Below are 24,049 nucleotides of genomic sequence, written 5' to 3'. Positions count from 1 at the left end.
CCAACTGTCATTTTCCATCCCCTCCACATGCCCAAACCATCTCAGTCTCCCCCTCCTCATCACAATAAAACATTCCACTCCCATCCTTCCTCTCATCGACAGCAATCCCAACAAGTACAAAAATTCTCCGCACACAAAACAAGGAAACAGGACAGACATAGGGTGCATCTGTGTTAAAATTACAAGCCTAACTAATATTGTACACATTTTTCTTATCTAAAATCTTTCCTTCATTATCTACTATCTTCACTCTTCTCCAAGCCTAACTAACATTCTACAAATTTTTATCTACCATCTCTCCTTCCTTATCTATCACCTTCACTCTTCTCTAATCCTACCTATTCTTAAATACATCTTTTTTATTTATTATCTTTCCTTCCTTTACTACTAACTTCACTCTTCTCCAACCATAATTAATATTCTACAATTTTTTATATAAATATAATCTTTCCTTCCTTATCTACCATCTTTCTTTCCTTAACTACTATCTCCACTCTTCTCTAAGCCTACCTATTCTTCTACAAATCTCCATTCCTCATATGCCATCTTCCCTTCCTTATATACCATCTTCCACTCCCTATCTACAATCCTCCCTTTCTTATCTATCATCTTCCCTTTCCTATCTACCATCTTCCCTTCTTTATCTACCATCTTCCCTTTCTTATCTACTGCCTTCCCTCTTCCCGTACCCTGGTCCACCCCAATCGGCTCCCCACAGGTGTCGCAGTACTCGGCAAACATGGCGTCAAAGCAGTGGAGGCAGAATGGGCGTCCGTCCCTCATGATGTACCGTTGCCCCCCCAGCTGCCGGTCACACTCGAAGCAGGCGAAGTGTTTCATGTGCCACGCCCGGCCCTCCGCCTCGGTGCACTCGTCGGCCAGGATGATCTGTGGGGATGGGACGTATTAGTGATGGGAATACGACAAGGATACCAACATCAGTTAAACAAGCTCCCTAACACCTTCTCCTGAGTGACTTATTATACTTATTACACCGAGGATGATCTGTTGGGATGGGATGAGTAAGTGACGGGAATAAGACAAGGGTTCTCTCAAAAATCATGTAAGTTCTTAACACCTTTTCCTGACTGACTTATTACGCTTCTGTGCACTCACCAGCCAGGATGATCTGTGGGGATGGGACGTATTAGTGACGGGAATATGACAAGGATACTCTCGATAATTAAGTATGCTCCCTAACATCTTTTCCTAAGCAACTTATCTTGCACTTTACTGTTCACAAAGGCTGGTCATTACGTCAGTTAATGAAGCTCCCTAACACCTTTTCCTGAGTGACTTATTATGCTTATGTGCACTCGTCGGTGTGGGGATGGGATGCGCAAGTGATGGGAATATGACAAGGGTACCCACATCAGTTAAAGAAGCTCCCTAACACCTTTTCTTGAGTGACTTATTTTGCACCTTACTGTTCATGAAGGCTGGTAATCTCATCAGTTATGGAAGCTCCCTAACATTTTTCCCTAAGTGACTTATTTTGCTTATTACACCTTCCTGTCCATCTCCGTGTTAAATAAATAATTCTAATATCACCATACTCTGCGTGGATAACGTGCAAGGGGATATTAACCAACCATGTCTCAGAATAAATCGCTAAAGATGGGGTGTTAGGAATCTGAACCGATTTGAATGGATTATTTTGACGGTTATTCGGAGGGACAGGGTGTGTGGAGAGAGCCAGAGGTGGGGGGAGCGAAACTTAAAGGCAAACAGGTGCTTTTTTTTTTTCTCTCTCTCTCTCAGCAACTCACACCTCATAAACCACCCTATTTCTCTCGTGGGGGGAGAGAAATTTATCATTAGTTCTCTCTCTCTCTCTCTCTCTCCATAATAGATTTCCTCCACCTCCCTCCCTCATTCACACTTCCTCAATCTTTCTCCCTCCATCAAATTTCCTCCCCCGGCTCTCTCTCTCTCTCTGTCAACACCGCCCTCTCCCCTCCCCCCAAAGGCCAGTCTCTCTCCCTCCCTGATTAAATGAAGACGGTAGCTAGGGTCTCTTGGGGAGGAGGGAAGGAAGAAGGGAGGGAGGGAGGAAGAATGAGGATAGTAGGGAGTGAAGGAGGAAAGAAAAAGGGAGAGAAGGGAGGGAGAAAGGGAGGGAGGGCAGAAGGGAGGGAGAAAGGGAGGGAGGGCAGAAGGAAGGGGGTAGAAGGGGAAGAGGGAAGGGGAGGAGGGTGACAAAGGAGGAGAAAACAAAAGGGGAGAGAAGGAGGGAGGGAGGGAGGGAGGGAGGGTAGGAGGAGGATGGGACAGAAGGAAGAAGGAAGAAAGGGAAGAAGGGAGAGAATGAGAAGAGGAAGAAGGCAAGGGAGGAGAATGGAGATAAAAGAATGAAAGAAAGGGAGGAAGGAAAAGAACTGGGGAGAGGGGAGAGAGAAAAATAAAGAAAATGAGAAAGGCAAGGAAGAAAGGAAGGAAAGACAAGAAAATGAGAGAGAGAGAGAGAGAGAGAGAGAGAGAGAGAGAGAGAGAGAGAGAGAGAGGAAATGGAATAAGGGAGATTATAAGGAATTACATAAATGGATGAGGGAGAGGAGGAGGAAGGAAGGGGAAAGGGCAGGGAGGAAAGAGGGAGAGGAAATGGAGGGAGGGAGGGACGCAAAAGAGGGAGGAGGGGGGAGTGAGAATGAGAACTGGGAGGTAGGGAAAGGAGAGGAAAAGATGATGGAAGAGAGAGAGAGAGAAAAACGGTTACACTGAAAACGCATTACCAAAATCAAATAATAATAGCCATTCTCTCTCTCTCTCTCTCTCTCTCTTTCTCTCTCTCTCCATACACGTAATTAATTCTAAGCACGTCATTAACACAAACTATAATTATAGTCCAGCTTTGAATTTCCCCATACAAATAATTATTCATAATTTATCCCATCATTATTACCAAGAGACTGAGTTATACACAACTTATTCATATTAATTTTAAATATATACCGTCTTGTTAAATAATAATAATAATAATAATAATAATAATAATAATAATAATAGCAGTAGTCATAATAATAATAATAATAATAATAATAATAATAATAATTCATATATATTAACAAATTTGAGTAAAATTATGAAATGAAAAAATAAAAAAATTGTATGTTTATGCATCCAACCCTATTTCCTTAGGATGAGCGTAGGGGTCCGTAGCTAGGCTGAGAGACCTGATCTTCGACCTTGAGTGGCGTTATGTGAACCCCTTACCACCCTTTGAATTTAAACCCCGTACTGGACATAACTGAGGGGAGCGCTACATCAGGTGAGTGGATGGCAGGGACCTACACCTACCACCACCATAAAATATATAAATCAACTCTCCGAAACACACACACACACCGCAACTCAGCCAGGAGACAGGGCGTGTGTGCTGGGCATTCCCCAGGCCCTGTCTTCCCCCTTACCTTAATCAAGACAACCACCACCAACCGGGCTACAGCAAGGCCCGATCTCCTCGAATGAGGAGAGAATCATCATCACCATCAACAACAACAACAACAACAACAACAACACGCACACACACACACACACCGCTCGCTGGTACAGTGGTAACGTTCCCGCTTGCCAACTGGTGGACGGGAGTTCGCGCCTCGCTCAGGTTCCGAAAAGTTTCACTGACGAAGAGGGTGGTTACTGTCCCCCTGGAGTAAGGGGACGGGTGTGTGCGTGTGTGAAGGTCACAGCCTTGCCCTTAGATCGGACTATATGAGCTCTCAGCTCCCTTCCGGGAGGGTAAAAGCCGACGATCACGACCATCAACTGATCCTGACCGACCGGTGAATTACCCGGTGAATTACACACACACACACACACAAACTTAACGAGAACGCGATATAAACCTAAACACACACGTCAATAACGAACTAAAAATAAATGGTAATAAAACAGGTCCCCCCAGCCATCGCCGGAGCCATTAAAGCGAGCCATAAACGCCTCATATACGGGACTGCAATTATGACGGAGGCAGTGGAAATTACCCAAGTTCCCCCTCCAGCCCCGACACTCATTACAGAAAACGGGTCTCCTGGGGCGGCAGAGAAAATGGTCTTAGTTGAGTTTGCGCGGGAACTTTATTTTCTGTAGTTTATTTTTCAAGACAAACCTTCCCTGCCAAAACCATTATTATCATTATTATTGCTGTTGTTATTTAATTTGCGACTTCCCGTGTTTGTAAGTTTATTCACTGGGTTTATTTATTTTTCATGGCGAGAGAAATATTGCGTAAACACAGCTACATAATACTGGGGAAAAGGAAACTAGGGATGAAATACGAATACGAAAGCGCACAAGAGAAAACATTATTACGAAATTTTGAAAAGGCACGGAAAAAAATAGTACGATGTTTTGTTGATTGTTCGAAATATTTAAAATCGAATTCTATATAGCCTCAGTCATTATAGCTCCGTCTCTCTCCATCGACAAATCTGAACTGGTGACGGTAGACTGAATCGGGCGTGGGAAGATGCTTAGGGCCAGGTTGATTGCTAAGGCGAGAAACTTTGCTAATGAAGAGATGATCACCCCTCCCCCCCCGGCGGACAGATGGGCAAACTGTTGGGCAATTAGTCTGTTAATGATGATGATAGTGGTAGTGGTGATGATGATGACAGTGTGGTGGTGACGATGATGGTGGTGGTGGTGATGATGGTAATGGTGGTGGTGATGATAGTAGTAGTAGTAGTAGTAGTAGTAGTGGTGGTGGTGATGGTGGTGGTGATGATGATGATGATGATGGTAATGGTGGTGGTGATGATCGTAGTGGTGGTGGTGATGACGGCAGTGGTGGAGGTGGATCAGATGATGATGATGAATGGTGGTAGCGGTGATGATGATGATGGTAGTGGTGGTGGTGATGATGATGATGGCAGTGGTGATGATGATGGTAGTGGTGATGATGATGGTAGTGATGATGATGATGGTACTGGTGATGATGATGGTAGTGGTGGTGGTGATGATGGTAGTGGTGGTGGTGATGATGGTAGTGGTGGAGGTGGTAGTGATAATGAGAGCCAGTTAGTGTGGGTGATGAGACGAGGTGTAGTGATTAAAACAGACGTTAAGAAGTTATAATGATGGCTGGGTTAATGAAAAGCGTGTGTATTGCAAGGGAACATTACTACTACTACAACTACTACTACAACTACCTCTGCTACTACTACCACAACTATTAAAACTATTACTACTACTACTGCATTGCTGCTACTAATTCAACTACTACTACTATTACTACAACCACTACTACAATTACTACTATTACCACTACTACTACTACAACTACTAGCCTACTACTACAGGTGACTATTGGGCGTTACGAATATCCTTTACACGTGGTTAACAATATAGTAAAACGATGCGGCGTCCACCCAAGAGCCAAGCATCCTAATATTTCCCCGCGCCTCGCCGAGGGAAGGGCCCTGGTGCGACAAGGGGGCGCCGGATCCCTACACGGTGTATATACTGTACTCTATCTGTAGGACGGCCCCACAGAACCAGAGGCTTACCTGTGATCGACGGGTCTACTCGGGAACTAAAATTAAACTAAAATAATAAATAACCTAATAATAATAATAATAAAAACTAAATAAATAAACACTGTAAACTAAAAATAAAGTTAGAGAGAGACAGACAGACAGAAAATGTGCTGTATTGTATCTGCAGGAGGGCCCCGCAGAACCAGACTTACCTGCGATCGACGGGTCTGGTCAGGAACTAAAAAGAATAATAATAATAAAGTTACCTCATCACACGCGGCACACCTTAGAGAGAACCATCCACTCACCTCATCACACGCGGCACACCTGGGCTTCAGCGCCTCCGCGTGGTGTCTGCCGCAGTAGAGACGGTCGGCGCGCCAGAAGTAGATGAGATCGACGAGAAGTTCCCGACACACGTGGCAGGTGAAGCAGGCCGGATGCCACACCGCGTTGGGCCCACCACGTGCAGCCACCACCACGATGTCACCACCACCCACGCCCTCACCACACTGCGGGGATGCACACACGTAAATATAGCTCTACATATACCCTCTCTTTCTCTCTCTCCTTTTCCCTTTCCTCTCCCCCGTCTCGACACACACACACACGTACACACACACACACACACACACACACACACACACGTACACACACACACACACACACACACACACACACACACACACACACAACCTGCAGTCCACTGGGTTCACGTTCTGAGAAGCTTGGGGTTACTACTACTACCACCATCACTGTTACTACCACTACTACTACCAATACTACCACCACAATTACTACCACTACCACTATTCTACCACTACTATTATCACCACCACCACCACCACAACTACCACCATCCCTAGGCCAGGTGGAGAGAGTAGGGAAGTAGCAACCACAATTGGACAGTGGTTGTAGTTAAGGCGAGAGTGGTTTGCGTAACGAGGAAAGAAGGGAGGGAGGAAGGCAGGAAGGAAGGAGGGATGGAGGAAGGAGAGAGGAAGGACGGAGGAAGGAAGGAAAAAGAGAGGGAAGGAGGGAGGAAGGAAGGAAGGAAAGAGAGGGAAGGAGGGAGGAAGGAAGGAAGGAGAGAGGAAGGAAAGAAAACTGAAGGATGGAAGGAATGAAATATAAATGAATGGATGGATGGATGGCAGGAAGGAAGGAAAAGAGAGGAAAAGGAAAAGAAAGAAAGAAAACTAAAGAATGAAAGAGAAAGGAAGGCGGGAATGGAGAAAGAGAGAGAGAGAAAAAAAAATCTACATATATGGGTGTGTGTATATGTGTGTGTGTGTGTGTGTGTGTGTGTGTGTGTGTGTGTGTGTGTGTATACAGCCATACTTTACGGCCAGGCAAACTCTTCTGTTTACTTTCACAGTTTAAGGCCCACTCCTAGCTTTCTGGATTTCACTATTATTATTATTATTATTATTATTATTATCATTATTATTATTACTGCACTACAACTACTACTACTATTACTATTATTTACTACTACTAATACTACGAATTCCACATCTGCCACTACCACAACTACTACTACTACTATATCACTACAACTACTATTACTACTACTACTATGACTATTAAAAAGGATGTTTTTTTGCACATATTGGGACTCTCTCTCTCTCTCCTGTCTTCTTTTGCTCTCTCTTCCTCTATTTCTTTCCTTCTTTCCTCTCTTCCCTCCTTCCTTCCTCCTCTCTCTCTCCCCCTCCTTCTTCCTTTCATCCCCTTTTCCTTCCCTCTATTTCTTTCCTCCCCCCTTCCTTCCCTCTTCCTCTCCTTCCTCCCTCATTTCTTCCTTTCTTTCCTTCCTTCCTTCCTCCCTCTCTCTTCATTCTCCCTCCTTCTGCCTTTCTTTCCTCCCCTTCATTGCCTTTTCCTTCCTCCTATTTCCCTTCTTCCCTCCTTCCCTCTTCCTTTCCTTCCTCCCTCACTCCTTTCTGCTTTCTTCCCTCCTTTCTCTAACGCTCTCCTCCCTTCCTTCTTCTTCCTTTCCTTCCTCCCTTTCATCTCCATTTCCCTACCCATTTTTATTCTTCTTCCTTCTTTCCCTTTTCCTTCCTCCATCCCTCCCTCCTCCCCTCTCTCTCCCTCCCGTTTTGACTTTCATATATATATCAAGTCAATTCCTTCTCCTTATTCCCTCAATTTGTCATCCACACTCCCTCCCTCTCTCTCTCTGTCTGTCTGTCAGTCTGTCTGTGTGTCTCTCTCTGTATGTGCCTCTCTATCTCAGCCTGTCTGTGTCTGTCCTCCCTCTATCTCCTTCTCTCTCTCTGTGTCTCCTTACATATGTGTCTCTATCAATGTCTATCTATCTATCAATCTGTCTGTGTGTCTCCCTTCAATCTCTTTTTCTTCCCTCCTTTCTCTCTCTCTCTCTCTTTGTATGTGCCTCTCTATCAATGTCTATCAATCTGTCTGTCTTCCTTCTATCTCCTTCTCTCCCCTCCTTTCTCTCTCTCTCTCTCTGTGCCTCTCTATCAATGTCTATCTCTGTCTGTCTCCTTTCTATCTCTTCCCTCTCTCTCTCCTTCCCATCATCCCTTCCTTCATTATTCCCTCCTTCCTTCCACACTTTCCTTCGGTCCCCCTCCCTCCCCCTCCCCCCCTAGCCTACAGAGGGGTCGCCCCCCCCCCAAGGACCGAAGCTGATGAATACGCTCTCGCTCTCTCTCTCTCATGTATGTATATATGTATGTAACGCTTTCGTGTGTGTGTGTGTGTGTGTGTGTGTGTGTGTGTGTGTGTGTGTGTGTGTGTGAGAGAGAGAGAGAGAGAGAGAGAGAGAGAGGCTCATCATAAATTTCCTTAGGCAATTACAAGTAGGATTTAGAGAATGAAGGGAGGGAGCGAGGGAGGGAGGGAGGGAAAGAAAAGAGAGAGAAAGAGATAGGAGAGTTAGAGGGAGGGATAGAAAGAGGGAGAGAGAAAGGGAAAGAAGGGAGGAAGGAGAGGTAGAAAGAGAAAGAGGATGAAGAGAAAAAAACAGGAAGGAGAGAGAGAGAGAGAGAGAGAGAGAGAGAGAGAGAGGATGAAAGATGAGACAGGAGAGAGGGAGGAAAGATGGAAGCGAGAGGGGGGGGAGGGAGGGAGGGAGGGAGGAAGAGGGGAGGTGAAAATAAACAAATCATTAATCTTCTAAAGCATTCATATCTAACACAGGGGAGGGGAGGGGGGGAGGCGAGAGGGAGGGACAGAATGGAAGGGAGAAAGGTAATTTGGTTAAGAGGAAAGTCAGGAGGAGGAGGAAAAAAGGAGAATGGAATGTTGAACACTGAAAGAAGGAAAAGAAAGAAAGGAAGGAAGGAAGAAAAAGGAGGAATGAAGGAAGATAAAGAAGGAAGGAAGGATGGAAGGACGGAAGGAAGGAAGGAAGGACGAAAGAATGAAAGAAAGAAAGAGAGGGAGGAAGGAAGGGAGAAAAGAGGGAAGGACACAAGGAAGGCAGGAAGGAAAGAGAAAGAGAGAGGAAGAAAGGAAGGAAGGGAAAAAGGAAGAAAGGAAGGAAGGAAGGAAAGAAAAGAAGGAAGGACAGACCCGTAGCAGTAAAGGAACTAATGAAGACTACAGTGCCTCCTTCTGACACCCTAACACCGTTTCCTAAGCGATTTATTTTGCTTACTACACCTTAGGACAGATGGGAATGAAGGCAACGGTGAAGAAAGGGTGTCCTGAAACATGACTCTCTCTCTCTCTCTCTCTCTAAAGAATTCTCTCAAAATGCATATCTAAATTAACTCTCTCTCTCTCTCTCAAGAATTCTCTCAAAATGCACATCTAAAGTAACTCTCTCTCTCTCTCAAGAATTCTCTCAAAATGCATATCTAATTTAACCCTCTCTCTCTCACTCACATTGCTGCAGGCGGCGGGGGTATGCATGCTCAGAGGCAGCTGTCTCACTGAGCCTCTTCCCAGACTCTCTCTCTTCCTCTGCGCCGAGAACAGACGTAGCTCCTTCTTCTCCTCGTCGCTCAGCCCATTGCAGTACCGCACCTGTGGCAGAAGGTGAGACAGTGTAAGAAAGTGAGACAAATTGTGAAAGTGAGAGAAATTGAGTGAAAGAAAGTGAGAAAGAAATTGAGTAAGAAAGTGATTTAGTGTCAAAAAGTGAAAGAAATTGGGATATATAAGTATTCTATAAGGAAAAACAAAAATAAAAAAAATAAATCCGCAAATAGCCATATAGGAGGGATTTACATGTTATTTAAATGGATTTATTTTGTATATATATATGTAGGAAAAAGGGTTGTAATTCTTCCTACTGATTGGCTGCTTATACCCCAAACTACTGCCCTACACCCACACCCACCCACACAACCCCCACCCCCACACACACCCCACCCACACACACCCACAACCCCCACACCTACACACCCCTCCCTCCCACCCACACACACCCACAACCCCCACACCTACACACCCCTCCCTCCCACCCACACACACACACACCCTACCCACCCACACCAAACAATCACTCCTTCTAATGACCCCCAATGCACCCACTAAATGACCTCAGATGACCTCCAATGACCGTCCTCACCTCGTTATCGTGCGGGGGTAACTGGTGTAGCAACTGCCTGATGCGGTACTTCTCACCAACAGAATTGACGTAGGGAACTTTGTCTTCCGGGAGGGCGGAGAAGTAGAGATGCACCTGTGGAAAGAAAAAGGAAGGTGATTAATTGGTTTGGCCAGGTGAGGAGGGGTGAGATGGGAAGAGAAGAGGAGAGAAGGGAAGGGAAGGGAAGAGAAGAGAAGAGAAGAGAAGACAAGAGAAGACAAGACAAGAAAGGGGAAGGGAAGGGAAGGGATGGGGTGGGTTATGTTGGGTTGGGATGGAATGGGATGGGGTGGGTTAGGCTGGGTTGGAATGGGATGGGATGGGATGGGATGGGTTGGGTTGGGTTGGGTTGGGTTGGGATGGGTTGGGATGGGATGGGTTGGGATGGGATGGGATGGGTTGGATTAGGATGGGATGGGATGGGTTGGGTTGGGTTGGGTTGGGATGGGATGGGTTGGGTTGGGTTGGGATGGGTTGGGTTGGGATGGGATGGGCTGGGTTAGGTTAGTTTACAAGTCCTATAAAAAATAAATGATCTATCTATTTACCTATCTATCAGTAGCCAGACACCTTAATCCCAGAAGGGGTGGCCACAAAGAAATCGCCTCCACGTCACCCTGTCCTCCACCTTCAAGCTGCCTTTTCTCCAACACATCCCGTCCCCCATTAACCTCTCCACTCCATCCCTCCACTTCATCCTGTGTGTGTGTGTGTGTGTGTGTGTGTGTAATTCACCGGGTCGGTCAGGATCACTTGATGGTCGTGATCGTCAGCATTTTACCCTCCCGGAAGGGAGCTGAGAGCTCATATAGTCCGATCTAAGGGCAAGGCTGTGACCTTCACACACCCACACACCCGTCCCCTTGCTCAAGGGGGACAGTAACCACCCACTTCTTCAGTGAAACTTTTCGCAACCTGAGCGAGGCGCGAACTCCCGTCTACCAGATGGCAAGCGAGAACGTTACCACTGCGCCAGCGAGCGGTGTGTGTGTGTGTGTGTGTGCTAATGAAGGTAGGAACAGGCAATATTACCTACAACGTCCCTATCACCACCATCATCACCACCACACCTCCTCCACTACCGCCACCACCACTACCACAATCACCACACCTCCTCCAGCACCACCACCACACCTAACATCCTACCAACTAGCATCACCCGCTACACATTCTCCCCACTCCACCCCACCTCAATCACCCCCACTACCACCACACCCCACCCACCACCACCACCACCCATCCCCACCCTCACCCACTCAACAACTCTTCACTGTCTTCAAAATAACAGGAAATTGATAGACTTTTAAATGAGAGAGAGAGAGAGAGAGAGAGAGAGAGAGAGAGAGAGAGAGAGAGAGAGAGAGAGAGAGAATGTTAAAATATTACTAAACATTTGTGAGCCAGGTGGAAAAAATAAAGAAAATGAGAGAGAGAGAGAGAGAGAGAGGGAGAGAGAATAACCTCGAGTGACAACACCACAACTGGATTAAGATAATTTAATATTGTCTGTCTGTCTGTCTCTCTCTCTGAAAGGACCAATGGATAAGTTGCTGTTTGCTTTCCTTTATCCTCCTTCCTTTCTCTTCCTTCCTTCTTTTCTTTCATCTTTCTCCTTCCTTCTTTCACTCCCTTCACCCATCTTTCCTTCCTTCATCCTCCTTAATTCTTTCCTTCCTTCATTTCTTTCACTTTTTTCTTCCTTCATCCTTCTTCCTTCCTTCATTCTTTTTCATTTTTCCTTCCCTCCTCCATTTCTTTCACTTTTTCTTTCCTTCCTCCCACCCTCCTTCCTTCCCTCTCTCCCTCCCTCCCTCCCTCCCTCCCATAACACTCAACATAACTTACATTCATCAGCAAATTAGCAAGGAGGGAGGGGGGGAGGGAGGGAAGAGGAGGTGTGAAGGAGGGAGGAGGGAGAGATGAAGGGAAGAGAAGGAGAAGGTGGTGTGAAGGAGGAAGGGAGGGAGGGAAGACGAGGGAAGATGGAGGGCGGGAGGGATGAGGGGGAGGGAGGAGGAAAGTGAAGGAAGTGTGAGGGAAAGAGGGAGGGAAGACAAGGAGGAAGGGAGGGATGAGAGGTGAGGGAGGGAGGAAGGGAGAGAGGGAGAAAAGGAGGAGAGGAAGATAAAGAAGAGAAGAGAGGGAGGGAGGGAGGAGAGGAGGTAGATAAAGAAGAGAATAGAGGGAAGGAGGGACGAAGGGAGGAGAGGGAGATAAAGAAGAGATGGGAAGGAGGGAGGGAGGGAGGGAGGAAAGGAGGGAAGTTTGTTCATTTATCAAAAGGGAGAGAGTTGCTGACATCTTACTAGGCAGGGAGGGAGGGAGGAGGAGGAGGAGGAGGAGGAGGAGAAAGAGGAGGAGGAGAAAGAGGAGAAGGGAGGGAGGGAGGGAAAAGGGGAGGAGGTGAGACTGATGAATACGGAAGGAAAAGGGAGGGGGAAGGTGAGGAGGGAGGGGGAAGGTGAGGAAGGAGAGGGAAGGAGAGAGGATGTGGAGGAGGGAAGGAGAGAGGATGTGGAGGAGGGAAGAAGGGGGAGAGGAGAAAGGGCAGGAAGGGAGAGAAGGAAGGAAAGCAAGGGAGGGAAGGAGGGAGGATGAAAGGATGAGGGAGGGAGAAAGGATAGGAAGAAGAGAGGAGGAGGAGAGATGAGGGAAGGAGGAATGGAAGAAAAGGAGAGAAGGGAGGAAGAGAGAGAAAGGAGGAGGGAGGGGGAGGAGGGGGAGGGAAGGTGATGGAGGAGAAAGAAAGAAATGAGGAAGGAAAGAACGAAGTAGGCAGTAAATTTCGACTTAAATAATATGAGAGAGAGAGAGAGAGAGAGAGAGAGAGAGAGAGAGAGAGAGAATATCAAGCCACGTGATCTCTGGCCCTGTCTTTCATTTTCTCACTCCCTCACTTTCACTCACATTTTACTTTCTTCAATACTCTCTCTCTCTCTCTCTCTCTCTCTCATGTGGACTTGGAGTATCTCAGACTAAAAACAAAAATGAAGAAAACATCAACTAAGAATTAAAAGGCTTGAGTAATAAAGCTGTTAATAATAATAATAATAATAGTAGTAGTAGTAGTAGTAGTAGCAATGACTGTAGTGGTAGCAGTAACGATAATAATAATAATAAATAATAATAATAATAATAATAATAATAATAATAATAATAATAGTAGTAGTAGTACTAGTAATAGTAGTAGTGGTAGTAGCAGTAGTAGGAGGGATAGCAGTAGTAATAATAGTAGTAGTAGTAGTAGCAGTAGTTGTGGTAGTAGTAGTAGTAGTAGAAGTAGTAGTAGTAGTAGTAGTAGTAGTAGTAGTAATAATAATAATCATCATCAAATACCAATAATAAACAAAGCCTCATCAATGGAATAAAAATAAAAACAAATAAAAATCCAAAAAGAAAGAAAAAATTGAGAGAAAAAAGTGAGCGAGGGGGGGAGGGGGAGGGGGAGGGGGAGGGGGGTGACCCTTTGACGCAGATGCTGGGAATGGCAGAGAGAGAGAGAGAGAGAGAGAGAGAGAGAGAGAGAGAGAGAGAAAGAGAGAGAGAGAGAGAGAGAACTGAAAAACTGAAAAGAAAAAGAAAGCAATTGAAAGATAATAAAGTGAGAGACAATCTGATACTGAACCGAAGAGAGAGTGAAAGTGAGGGAGTGAGAAAATGAAAGAGAGGGCAGAGATAAACTGGCCTGGTATACGCTCTCTCTCTCTCTCTCTCTCAAGTCGACACTTTTCTATGACCAATAAACTGGCAAGAGGGAGGGAGGGAGGGAGGGAAGAAGGAAGAGGGAGGGAGAGGAGGGATGGGAGGAAAGAAGGAAGGAAGGAAGGAAGGGAGGAAAGGAGAAAGGAAGGGAGGGAGGCAGGAATAATAATAATAAATAATAATAATAATAATAATAATAATAATAATGATGATAATAATAATAATAAATAATAATAAAATATTGAGACGCCTTCACGTGGTGGCACTGATATAACAGGGCGGTGGAGCTGCCTGGGTCTACACACGTCCCTTAACTCCCTCCCTATCCCACACACGTCCCTTAACTCCCTCCCTATCCCACACACGTCCCTTAACTCCCTCCCTATCCCACACACGTCCCTTAACTCCCTTCCTATCCCACACACGTCCCTTAACTCCCTTCCTATCCCACACACGTCCCTCAACTCCCTCCCTATCCCACACACGTCCCTTAACTCCCTCCCTATCCCACACACGTCCCTTAACTCCCTCCCTATCCCACACACGTCCCTTAACTCCCTCCCTATCCCACACACGTCCCTTAACTCCCTCCCTATCCCACACACGTCCCTCAACTCCCTCCCTATCCCACACACGTCCCTCAACTCCCTCCCTATCCCACACACGTCCCTCAACTCTCTTCCTATCCCACACACGTCCCTCAACTCTCTTCCTATCCCACACACGTCCCTCAACTCCCTCCCTATCCCACACACGTCCCTCAACTCCCTCCCTATCCCACACACGTCCCTCAACTCCCTCCCTATCCCACACATGTCCCTCAACTCCCTCCCTATCCCACACACGTCCCTCAACTCTCTTCCTATCCCACAAAAGGACGATGGTGGACTGCAGGAGGAGGACAACTTCAGCCTGCAGTCCACTGGGTTCACGTTCAGATAAGCCTGGGGTTTCTACTACTACTACTATGCTACTACTACTACTATCACTACTACTGCTATTTTCTGTCTTCTTTCTCATATTTTTCTCATCTCCTTCCTCTCTCTCTCCCTCGCTCACTATTCTTGCATCTTCTGTACTTCCTTTCTCCCTTCCTGAATCTCCCTTTCTCCCTACCTACCTATCTCTTTCCCTCCCCATCCCTCTCCCTCTCCTCCTACCAACAATCTTTTTTTCCTCCCGTATCTCCCTGTCTCTCCTCCTCCCTACCCATCTATTTCCTCCCTCCTCTCCCTATCTCTCCCCCTCCCTACCCACCTCTTTTTCCTCCCTACCTATCTCATCCTCCCCACCTCTCTCCCTACCTAATTCCTCCCTTTCTCCCTATCTATCTCCCTCCTTTCCTCCCCAGTCACCGTACTCCTCCTTCACCTCCCTCCCTTTTTTTACTCTCCTGTCTTCTGCTTTCCTCCTTCCACCCTTCTCTCCTTCCTTCCCTCCCTCCCTCCCTCTTTTTTATTCTCCCTTCTGCTTCCCTCCCTCCTACTTTTATTCTTCCATCATCTGCTTTCCTCCCTCCCTACCCCCTTCTCTCCTTCCTTCCCTCCCTCTTTCTTACTCTCCCTTCTTCTGCTTTCCTCCCTCCCTCCCTCCCTCCCTGGCGGTCAAGCGTAAAATGAGAATATTGTACGACACTTGAAGAATGTGCCTCTCTCTCTCTCTCTCTCTCTCTCTCTCTCTCTCTCTCTCTCTCTCTCCTATCTTTCTTCCCTTTCTCCTACCATCCCTCCTCCTCCTCTTTCACTCCCTCTATCTATTCATCTCTCTCTCTTTCCTATCCTTCCTCCTCCTCCTCTCTCTCTCTCTCTCTCTCTCCCTGACTATCTACCTCTGTCTTTCCTACTCTCTCTCTCTCTCGCTCTCTCCCAACTCGATCCATCTCCCTCTGTCTTCCTGTCTCCCTCCCTTCATCCCCCCCCCTTCTCTCTCTCTCTCTCTCTCTCCTATCAACACCCCGACAGTCGTAAGATGGAGTGAAACGAAGAGACAGCAAGCGAGATGGAAAAGGGGTGGGATGATGATGATGATGATGATGATGATGATGATGATGATGATGGTGGTGGTGGTGGTGGTGGTGGTGGTGGTGGTGATGATGATGGTGATGATGATGATGATGATGATGATGATGATGATGATGATGGTGGTGGTGGTGGTGGTGGTGGTGGTGGTGATGATGATGATGATGATGATGATGATGATGATGATGATGATGATGATGATGATGATGGTGGTGGTGGTGGTGGTGGTGGTGGTGATGATGATGATGATGATGATGATGATGATGATGATGATGATGGTGGTGGTGGTGGTGATGATGATGATGATGGTGGTGGTGGTGGTGGTGGTGGTGTGATGGTGGTGATGATGATGATGAGGATGATGGTGGTGGTGGTGGTGGTGGTAGTGGTGATGATGATGATGATGATGATGATGATGATGATGATGATGATGGTGGTGATGGTGATGATGATGATGATGATGAGGAGGAGGAGGAGGAGTAAGAAAATGAAAAGGAAGAAGAGGAGGAGGAAAAAGGGGTACACAGATAGACAGACAGATAGATAGAGAGATAGATAGATATAGATGGATAAATAGACAGACAGATAGACAGATATGTACAGACAGACAGACAGATAGATAGATAGACAGTTAGAGAGACAAGGTACCTGTCAAATCTGTCCCGTACAAAGAAAAAACAAACAAATCGCTTAAATACATATGCTTGGACATACTGCCTTTAAGACTGGAGGTCATAGAGAGAGAGAAAAACAAACCGAGAGAAACAGTTCCGGAGTTGACCCGTTTCTGTAAATGGGTGTAGGTGGGGTGTTGGTGGGTGTAAGTGGGTGTTGGAGGGTGTAAGTGGGTGTAGGTGGATGTAAGTGGGTGTAGGTGGGTGTGGTAAGTGGATGTAGGTGGGTGTGGTAAGTGGATGTAGGTGGGTGTGGTAAGTGGATGTAGGTGGGAGTAAGTGGGTGTAGGTAGATGTAAGTGGGTGTAGGTGGGTGTGGATGGGTGTAGGTGGGTGTGGGTGGGTGTAGGTGGATGTAAGTGGGTGTAGGTGGGTGTGGGTGGGTGTAGGTGGATGTAAGTGGGTGTAGGTGGATGTAGGTGGATGTAAGTGGGTGTAGGTGGGTGTGGATGGGTGTAGGTGGATGTAAGTGGGTGTGGGTGGGTGTGGGTGGGTGTAAATGGGTGTAGGTGGGTGTGGGTGGGTGTAGGTGGATGTAAGTGGGTGTAGGTGGGTGTAGGTGGATGTAAGTGGGTGTAGGTGGGTGTGGGTGGGTGTAAGTGGATGTAAGTGGGTGTAGTGGGTGTAGGTGGGTGTGGGTGGGGGTGTGGTGTGGTGTTTGCAGTGTCAACAGAGAAACAAAAGATGACTACACTCTGCCACCATCCCAACTACCCCCTCCCCTGCCTGACCTTGTGGGGCAGGCAGGCAGGCAGGCAGATAAAAGGGAAGGCAGGCAGGTAGGTAAGTAAGTAGGCAGGCAGGCAGGAAGGTAGGTAGGTAGGTAAACAAATAAAAGGGAAGGCAGGTAGGTAGGTAAGTAAGCAAGCAAGCAGGCAGGCAGGCAGGTAGGTAGGTAGATATGTAAGGAGGCAGACAGATAAAAGGGAAGGCAGGTAGGTAGGTAGATATGTAAGTTGGCAGACAGATTAAAAGGGAAGGCAGGTAGGTGGGTAGGTAGGTAGATAAACGGGAAGGCAGGTAGGTAGGTAGGCAGGTACGCAGATAGGTAGGTAGGTAGGTAGGCAGCAGGAATGCAGGGAAGAGGTAGGGAGGTAATTAAGGAGTTAAGCTAGGTAGGTAGGTAGGTAGGTAGGTAGGTAGGTAGGTAGGGAGGGAGTGAAGAAAAGTGATGAGAAGGAGTAAGGCAGGAAGGGGGGGAGAGAGAGAGAGAGAGAGGAGGAAAGAAAAGGAAGGATTACCGAAAATAAAGGAAGGAGGGAGGAAGAGGAAGGAGAGGGAGAGAAGAAGGAGGAAGGGAGAGAAAAGGAGAGGGAGGGAGGGAGGGCTTAGGTGAAAATGAGGGAGAATTAAGAGACTGAGAGGGAGAGGAGGGGAGGGAGGGAGGGAGATTTTGAAGAGAAGGGTTGAGGAAAGAGAAAGAGAGAGAGAGAGAGAGAAAGAGAGAGAGAGAGAGAGAGAGAAAGATAACGCGAGAGACTGACTGACAGAGGGATAGATAGACAGGTAGTGATAGATAGATACACAGATAGACAGACACTGAAATAAAAACAGCCAATCCTACTTCACCCCCACCCCCCAAAAGACCACCCATGCAGACCAACTCGCTTGTGGTCTGGAGATTAGATAACTCTCTCTCTCTCTGTGGTCTAGTGTAAAGGGTTAAAAATGAGATAAAGGTGACCACGATAAGACAACACTACCCCAAACACTCTCTCACTTTCTCTCTCTCTCTCTCTCTCTCTCCGTTTTTACGAGAATGGGAGAAAGGGAGGGAGGGAGGGAGAAGGAAAGGAGATAGGAAAGAGATTGACAGGAGGGAGGGGAGAGAAGGAGGGAGGAAGGGAGAGAAAGGGAGGAAGGAGAGAAGAAGGGAGGAAGGAGAGAAGGAGGAAGAAGAGAAGGAGGAAGGAGAGGAGGGAATGAAAAGAGGGAGAGAAGGAGGGAATGAAAAGAGGGAGAGAAGGAGGGACAGAGAAGACAGAGGGAGTGAAGGAAAGAATGATGGAAGAAGGAAGAAAAGAAGAGTAGAAGGGAGGAAAGGAGGGAGGGAGGGAGATAAAAGGGGGATTAAGGAACTAGAAAGGGGAAGGGAGGCTGAAATGGAAATGAGAGAGAGAGAGAGAGAGAGAGAGAGAGAGAGAGAGAGAGAGAATTTCCTGAAATCTATATATAACTCACTTCTTAGTTTAGACGATATCTCTCTCTCTCTCTCTCTCTCTCACCCCTTTGACACTCGAGGCGACGTGGATGTTATTAAACCAAAGACTTCATTTCCGCTCTCTCTCTCATTTTTTCTTTTTTACCTCCTTCCTCTCCTCTTTCCCTTCATGACTCTCCTCTCCCTTCCTTCTTCCTCCTTTCCACTTTTCTCCTCTCTCTCTCATTCCTTTTCTCCTTGCCTTCCTTCCCTTTCTCCACCCTTCTTTCTTTCACTCCTCCCTCCTCTCCTCCCTCCCTTACTCTTCTCTCTCTTCCCCTCCTTCCTTCTCTCCCTCCTCCCTCTTCTCTCTCTCTTCCTCTCCTTCCTTTCCTCCATCTATCCTCTTCTCTCTCTTCCAGTCCCTCCCTCCCTCCAACTTCTTCCAATCCTTCCCTCCCTCCCTCCCTCTTCTCTCTCTCTTCCCCTCCTTCATTTCCTCCCTCCCTCTATCCTCTTCCAGTCCCTCCCTCCCTCCAACTTCTTCCAATCCTTTCGCATCTTAGTTTTATGACGGGAAACAGAGAGAGAGAGAGAGAGAGAGAGAGAGAGAGAGTACTCGTAAACTGTGTATACAGAGAGAAATAAGTAGATAGACAGATAGATTGATAGACAAAATGAAAGATACAAACAGACATACACAGAGGTAAATGTAAATAGATAGATAGATAGATAGATAGATAAATTTTTCACGCAAATCTACACAATTTTCCAAAAGAAGGTATTAAAATTCTCTCTCTCTCTCTCTCTCTCTCTCTCTCTCTCTCTCTCGTAGCAGCACCAATAAAGCACACATTATACAGTAAGGTGTCAATAGATAAACAGATAGATATACAGCATAAATTAAATAGATAAATAGATAGATATACAGAATACTTGAAGAAAATATAACATTACATTAGTACATTTATGTATTACAAATTACAATATTACATGTACTACGATCCATACCTACCACTATTCCTACAACTACCAATATTACCACAACTACCACCATTCCTACCACAACTATCATCATTCCTACCACAACTACCATCACCACAACTACCACCATCCCTACCACAACTACCATCACCACAACTACCACCATTCCTACCACAACAACCAACATTACCACAACTACCACAACTACCACCATTCCTACCACAATCCCTACAACTACCACCATTCCTACCACAACTACCAACATTTCTACCACAACTACCAACATTCCTACCACAACTACCACAATCCCTACAACTACCACCATCTCTACCACAACTACCACCATTCCTACCACAACTACCACAACTACCACCATTCCTACCACAATCCCTACAACTACCACCATTCCTACCACAACTACCAACATTTCTACCACAACTACCAACATTCCTACCACAACTACCACAATCCCTACAACTACCACCATCTCTACCACAACTACCACCATTCCTACCACAACTACCAACATTTCTACCACCATTCCTACCACAACTGCCACCAGTCCCACCACAACTACCACCATTCCTACCACAACTACCACCAGTCCCACCACAACTACCACCATTCCTACCACAACCACCACCGTTCCTACCAAACCACCACCATCCTACCTTCTCCCACAGCTCCATAGGCTGAAGGACGCTCCCATTGGCTACATTCCTCCGCGTAAGCCCCGCCCCCCCGCCCCGCCCAGCCAATCGCAGGAGGGCTTGCAGTTGGCGCGAATTTTGAACGAGACGCGCCAACGTTTTTTTCCGTTTGTCCATTTTGGCGCGAAATTTTGAAAGTGTTTGAAAATTTGAAAGTACTGGCTGGGGAAGGAGTATGGGGAGGGGTTAGACGGAAGGAAAGGGAGGAAGAAGGGGGAAGTGGGAAGGACGATGAGGAAAAAGGGAGGGAAATGTGAAGACAGAGAGAGAGAGAGAGAGAGAGGAATTTAATACACCCAACACAGCGCCACATAAAAAAGAAATTCACTTAATCTTTGTCAATTTCTTCTCTCTCTCTCTCTCTCTCTCTCTCTCTCTCTCCAAATTCACTTTTTCTCTTTCTTTTTCTTCCTTCTTTCTCTCCCTCTTCACTGTCTTTATTTTCTTCTTTCTTTCTTTATTCTTCTTCTCGTCTATCTTTATTTTTATTTTCCTCTTTTCTTTCCTTGCCATTTTTTCTTTTTCTCTCTCTTTCAAAATAGTTCACATATTTTTATTTTCACATTTTCTTCGTCTCTCTTTTTTATATATGCATGTTTTTTTTCTTTCTCCTCCTTCCTTCCTCCGTTTCTCCTTCCTTCCTTCTTCCTTTTCCCTCCTTCTTGCTTTTCTTTCCTTCCTTCTTCCCTTTCCCTCCGTCCTTCTTCCCTTTCCCTCCTTCTTGCTTTTCTTTCCCTCCTTCTTGCTTTTCCTTCCTTCCTTCTTCCTTTTCCTTCCTTCATTTCCTCATTAGCTTTCTTTTCTTGTCTTTCTCTCTCTTTCCTTCATTTCTCTCTTTCATCCTCTCTATCTCCTTTTCTTTCTCTCCTTTTTGTCTTTCTCTTCTCTCCAACAAAATTCGAATAAACAAACAACAACAACAACAACAACGAAGGGGTGCTTCATCAAAACAAACATGATGCTCTCTCACTCTCCCTCCTCTCTCTCTCTCTCTCTCTCTCTCTCTCTCTCTCTCTCCCTGTCATGTTCTGGCATCTCTGGAATGAGTCACCACTGCGCTATAGTTTCCTCTCTCTCTCTCTCTCTCTCTCTCTCTCACACACACACACACACACACACACACACACACACACATACATACACACCTCCCCCCTTTCTCTGTCTGTCTCCCTCTCTCTCTCTACTTTCCTTCAACGCACACTCAGTCTATCAATTTTAATCTGTTAAGCAATCTACCTACCTACTTACACATCTATCTATCTATCTATAAATCTATCCATCTATCTAAGTATCTACCTATCTACCTACGTACTGTACACATCTATCTACCTACCTACCTATCTATCTACCTACCTACCTATCTAAGTATCTATCTACCTACCTACCTACTTACACATCTATATATCTACCTACCTACCTATCTACCTACCTACCTACACATCTATCAATCTACCTACCTTCCTATACATCTATCTATCCATCTACCTACCTACCTACCTATCTACACATCTATCAATCTACCTACCTTCCTACACATCTATCTATCCATCTACCTACCTACCTACACATCTATCTACCTACCTACCTATCTATCTACCTACCAACCTACACATCTATCAATCTACCTACCTTCCTACACATCTATCTATCCATCTACCTACACATCTATCTATCTACCTATCTATCTCTCCTATACAAGCAGCGCAATGTCTGTGTGGTCTGTATATCTATGTAAACATTACCTGCATCTATTGAATCTCTGTTCTATTTATCTGTACATCAATATTTATCTATTTTGATCTATCGGGACATATATCTATCTACCTAATATCTATCTATGTCTATCCATCTATCTGTTTACCATTCTATCTATCTACACATAAGAGGGCTATGCAGAGAGAGAGAGAGAGAGAGAGAGAGAGAGAGAATGTGTGTGTGTGTGTGTGTGTGTGTGTGTGTGTGTGTGTGTGTGTGTGAGAGAGAGAGAGAGAGAGAGAGAGAGCCATAAACCTTGTAACACAGCTCAACTCCCGTCCCAGCTTGTGAATACGACCCTTTCTCTCTCTCACTCGCTTTATTTCTCTCTAATGCTGCCCCCTCTCTCTTTTTATCTAACTCTATTCCCTCCTTTAATACTCCTCTGTGTTTCATCTCTCTCTCTCTCCTTCATTCTTTTCTCCCTCCTTTTTCCTTCATTCCTTCCTTCGTTTCCTTTCCTCCCTCCTGCCCTTCCTCCCTCCTTTCCTTTCCTTCCTCCCTCTCCCCCTTTCGCTCCTTCTTCCTTTCTTTTCCTCCCTCCCTCTTCCTATTTCCCTCCTTCCTTTCCATTTCTCTCTCCCTCTCCCTCTTTCCTTTCTTTTCTCCCTCCCTTTCCCTCCTTCCTTCCCTCCCTCCCTCCCTATTCAGTCATTTACCTAACATATTCCTCCCATTCCTCATACTTTCCTCCTTTCCTACCTTTTTCTCTCCCTCTATCTCCCTCATTCCTACGCAAATACCTCTCTCTCTCTCTCTCTCTCTCTCTCTCTCCCTCTCCTTTATCTTTTCATCACTTAATTTCCTGTTTTCCTCCCCCTTCCTCTCTCCCCCTCCCTCCAGCTCTCTTCCTCCCTCTCGTCCTTTTCTCTCCCTCCTTCCTTTCTCTCTCTCCCCCTATCCTACCCTCCTCTACCTTCCTTCCTTCCTCCCCTTCTTTCTTTTCTCCCCTTTCTATCCTTCCTTCACATCCTTTCTCTCTCTCTCTCCCTCCTTCTTTCTCCCTTCCTCTCCCTTTGTCTCTTTACCTCCCTTTTCTTCTTTTTCTTTCCTTCCATCCCTCCTCTCTCTCTCTCTCTCTCCCTCCCTCTTTCCATCTGTCCATCCATCTAAACCGATTCTTTCCATCCCCCTTTCTCACACCCTCCCTCCCTTCCTCCTCCTTCTCTCCTCCCCCTCTCCTTTCCTCCCTCTTCCTTCTCTCCTCCCCCTCTCCTTTCCTCCCTCCTCCTTCTCACGTCCCTCCCTCCTCTTCCTTCTCTCCTCTCTCCCTCCTTCAATTATTTCCTTTTTGATGTTATTTTCTCTCTCTTCCCCCTTATGTCCTTCTCCCTTCCTTCACCCCTCCCTCCCTCCGTCCTACCTCCCAATTTCCCTCCCCTCCCCCCCTCTCTCCAATTTCTCTATCTATCCATTCCTATTTCCCTCCCTCAATCTCTAACTCCCTTCTCTCCCTCCCTAACTCCATCCATCTCCCTTCTTATTTCCCTCCCTCAATCTCTAACTCCCTTCTCTCCCTCCCTAACCCCATCCATCTCCCTTCCTCCCTCTCTCCTCCCTCCCTCCCTATAAAAGAGGGAGGGTCGAGCATATTCACGTCTTCAGCCTCATAAACTCACTGGAGGGAGGGAGGAAGGGAGGGAGGGAGGGAAAGAGGGAGGGAGGGAGGGAGGGACGGACGGACGGAGGGAGGAGGGAGACAGGAACCGAGGAGAGGGAGGAGGAAGTAGGGGAGGGAAGGGAGAACGAAAATTATAGAATAGGACTGACGGACTGGAGAGAGAGAGAGAGAGAGAGAGAACAGGGGATGGGAGGAAAGGAGAGAAAGGGTGAAGGAGGGAGGAAAGGAAGGACAGAAGAAGAGGGTTGGAGGAAAGGAAGAAAAGGTGAGGAAGGGAGGGAGAGAGGGAGGGAGGGAGGGGGGGAAGGAGGGCATTGGATTGAAGGCGAAAGGAATCGGTTAAGATAAATGGACAGATGGAGGGAGGGAGGGAGGGAAGGAGAGATGGAGGGAGGAAA

At 46.4% G+C, this 24,049-nt stretch overlaps 1 protein-coding gene across 1 annotated transcript in view; it reads right to left on the bottom strand.

Moving 5' to 3' along the window:
* The window catches only part of LOC145395567 (uncharacterized), a 92,147-nt gene that overhangs the window by 2,005 nt on the left and 66,093 nt on the right, over positions 1–24,049 (bottom strand). The window contains exons 3-6 of the mRNA XM_080269154.1: positions 10,027–10,140; positions 9,339–9,479; positions 5,786–5,989; positions 690–888 (exon numbers count right to left, since the gene is read on the bottom strand). Coding sequence (XP_080125280.1) covers positions 690–888; positions 5,786–5,989; positions 9,339–9,479; positions 10,027–10,140 — 658 coding nt within the window. The remainder of the gene's footprint in view (positions 1–689; positions 889–5,785; positions 5,990–9,338; positions 9,480–10,026; positions 10,141–24,049) is intronic.

The sequence above is a fragment of the Coenobita brevimanus genome, chromosome 4, assembly GCF_032717465.1.
Source record: "Coenobita brevimanus isolate Jiangsu-jjx chromosome 4, ASM3271746v2, whole genome shotgun sequence".
Classification (NCBI taxonomy): domain Eukaryota; kingdom Metazoa; phylum Arthropoda; class Malacostraca; order Decapoda; family Coenobitidae; genus Coenobita; species Coenobita brevimanus.
The sequence above is the reverse complement of the archived record's forward strand: the minus strand, read 5'-3'. Positions and strand labels throughout refer to the sequence as shown.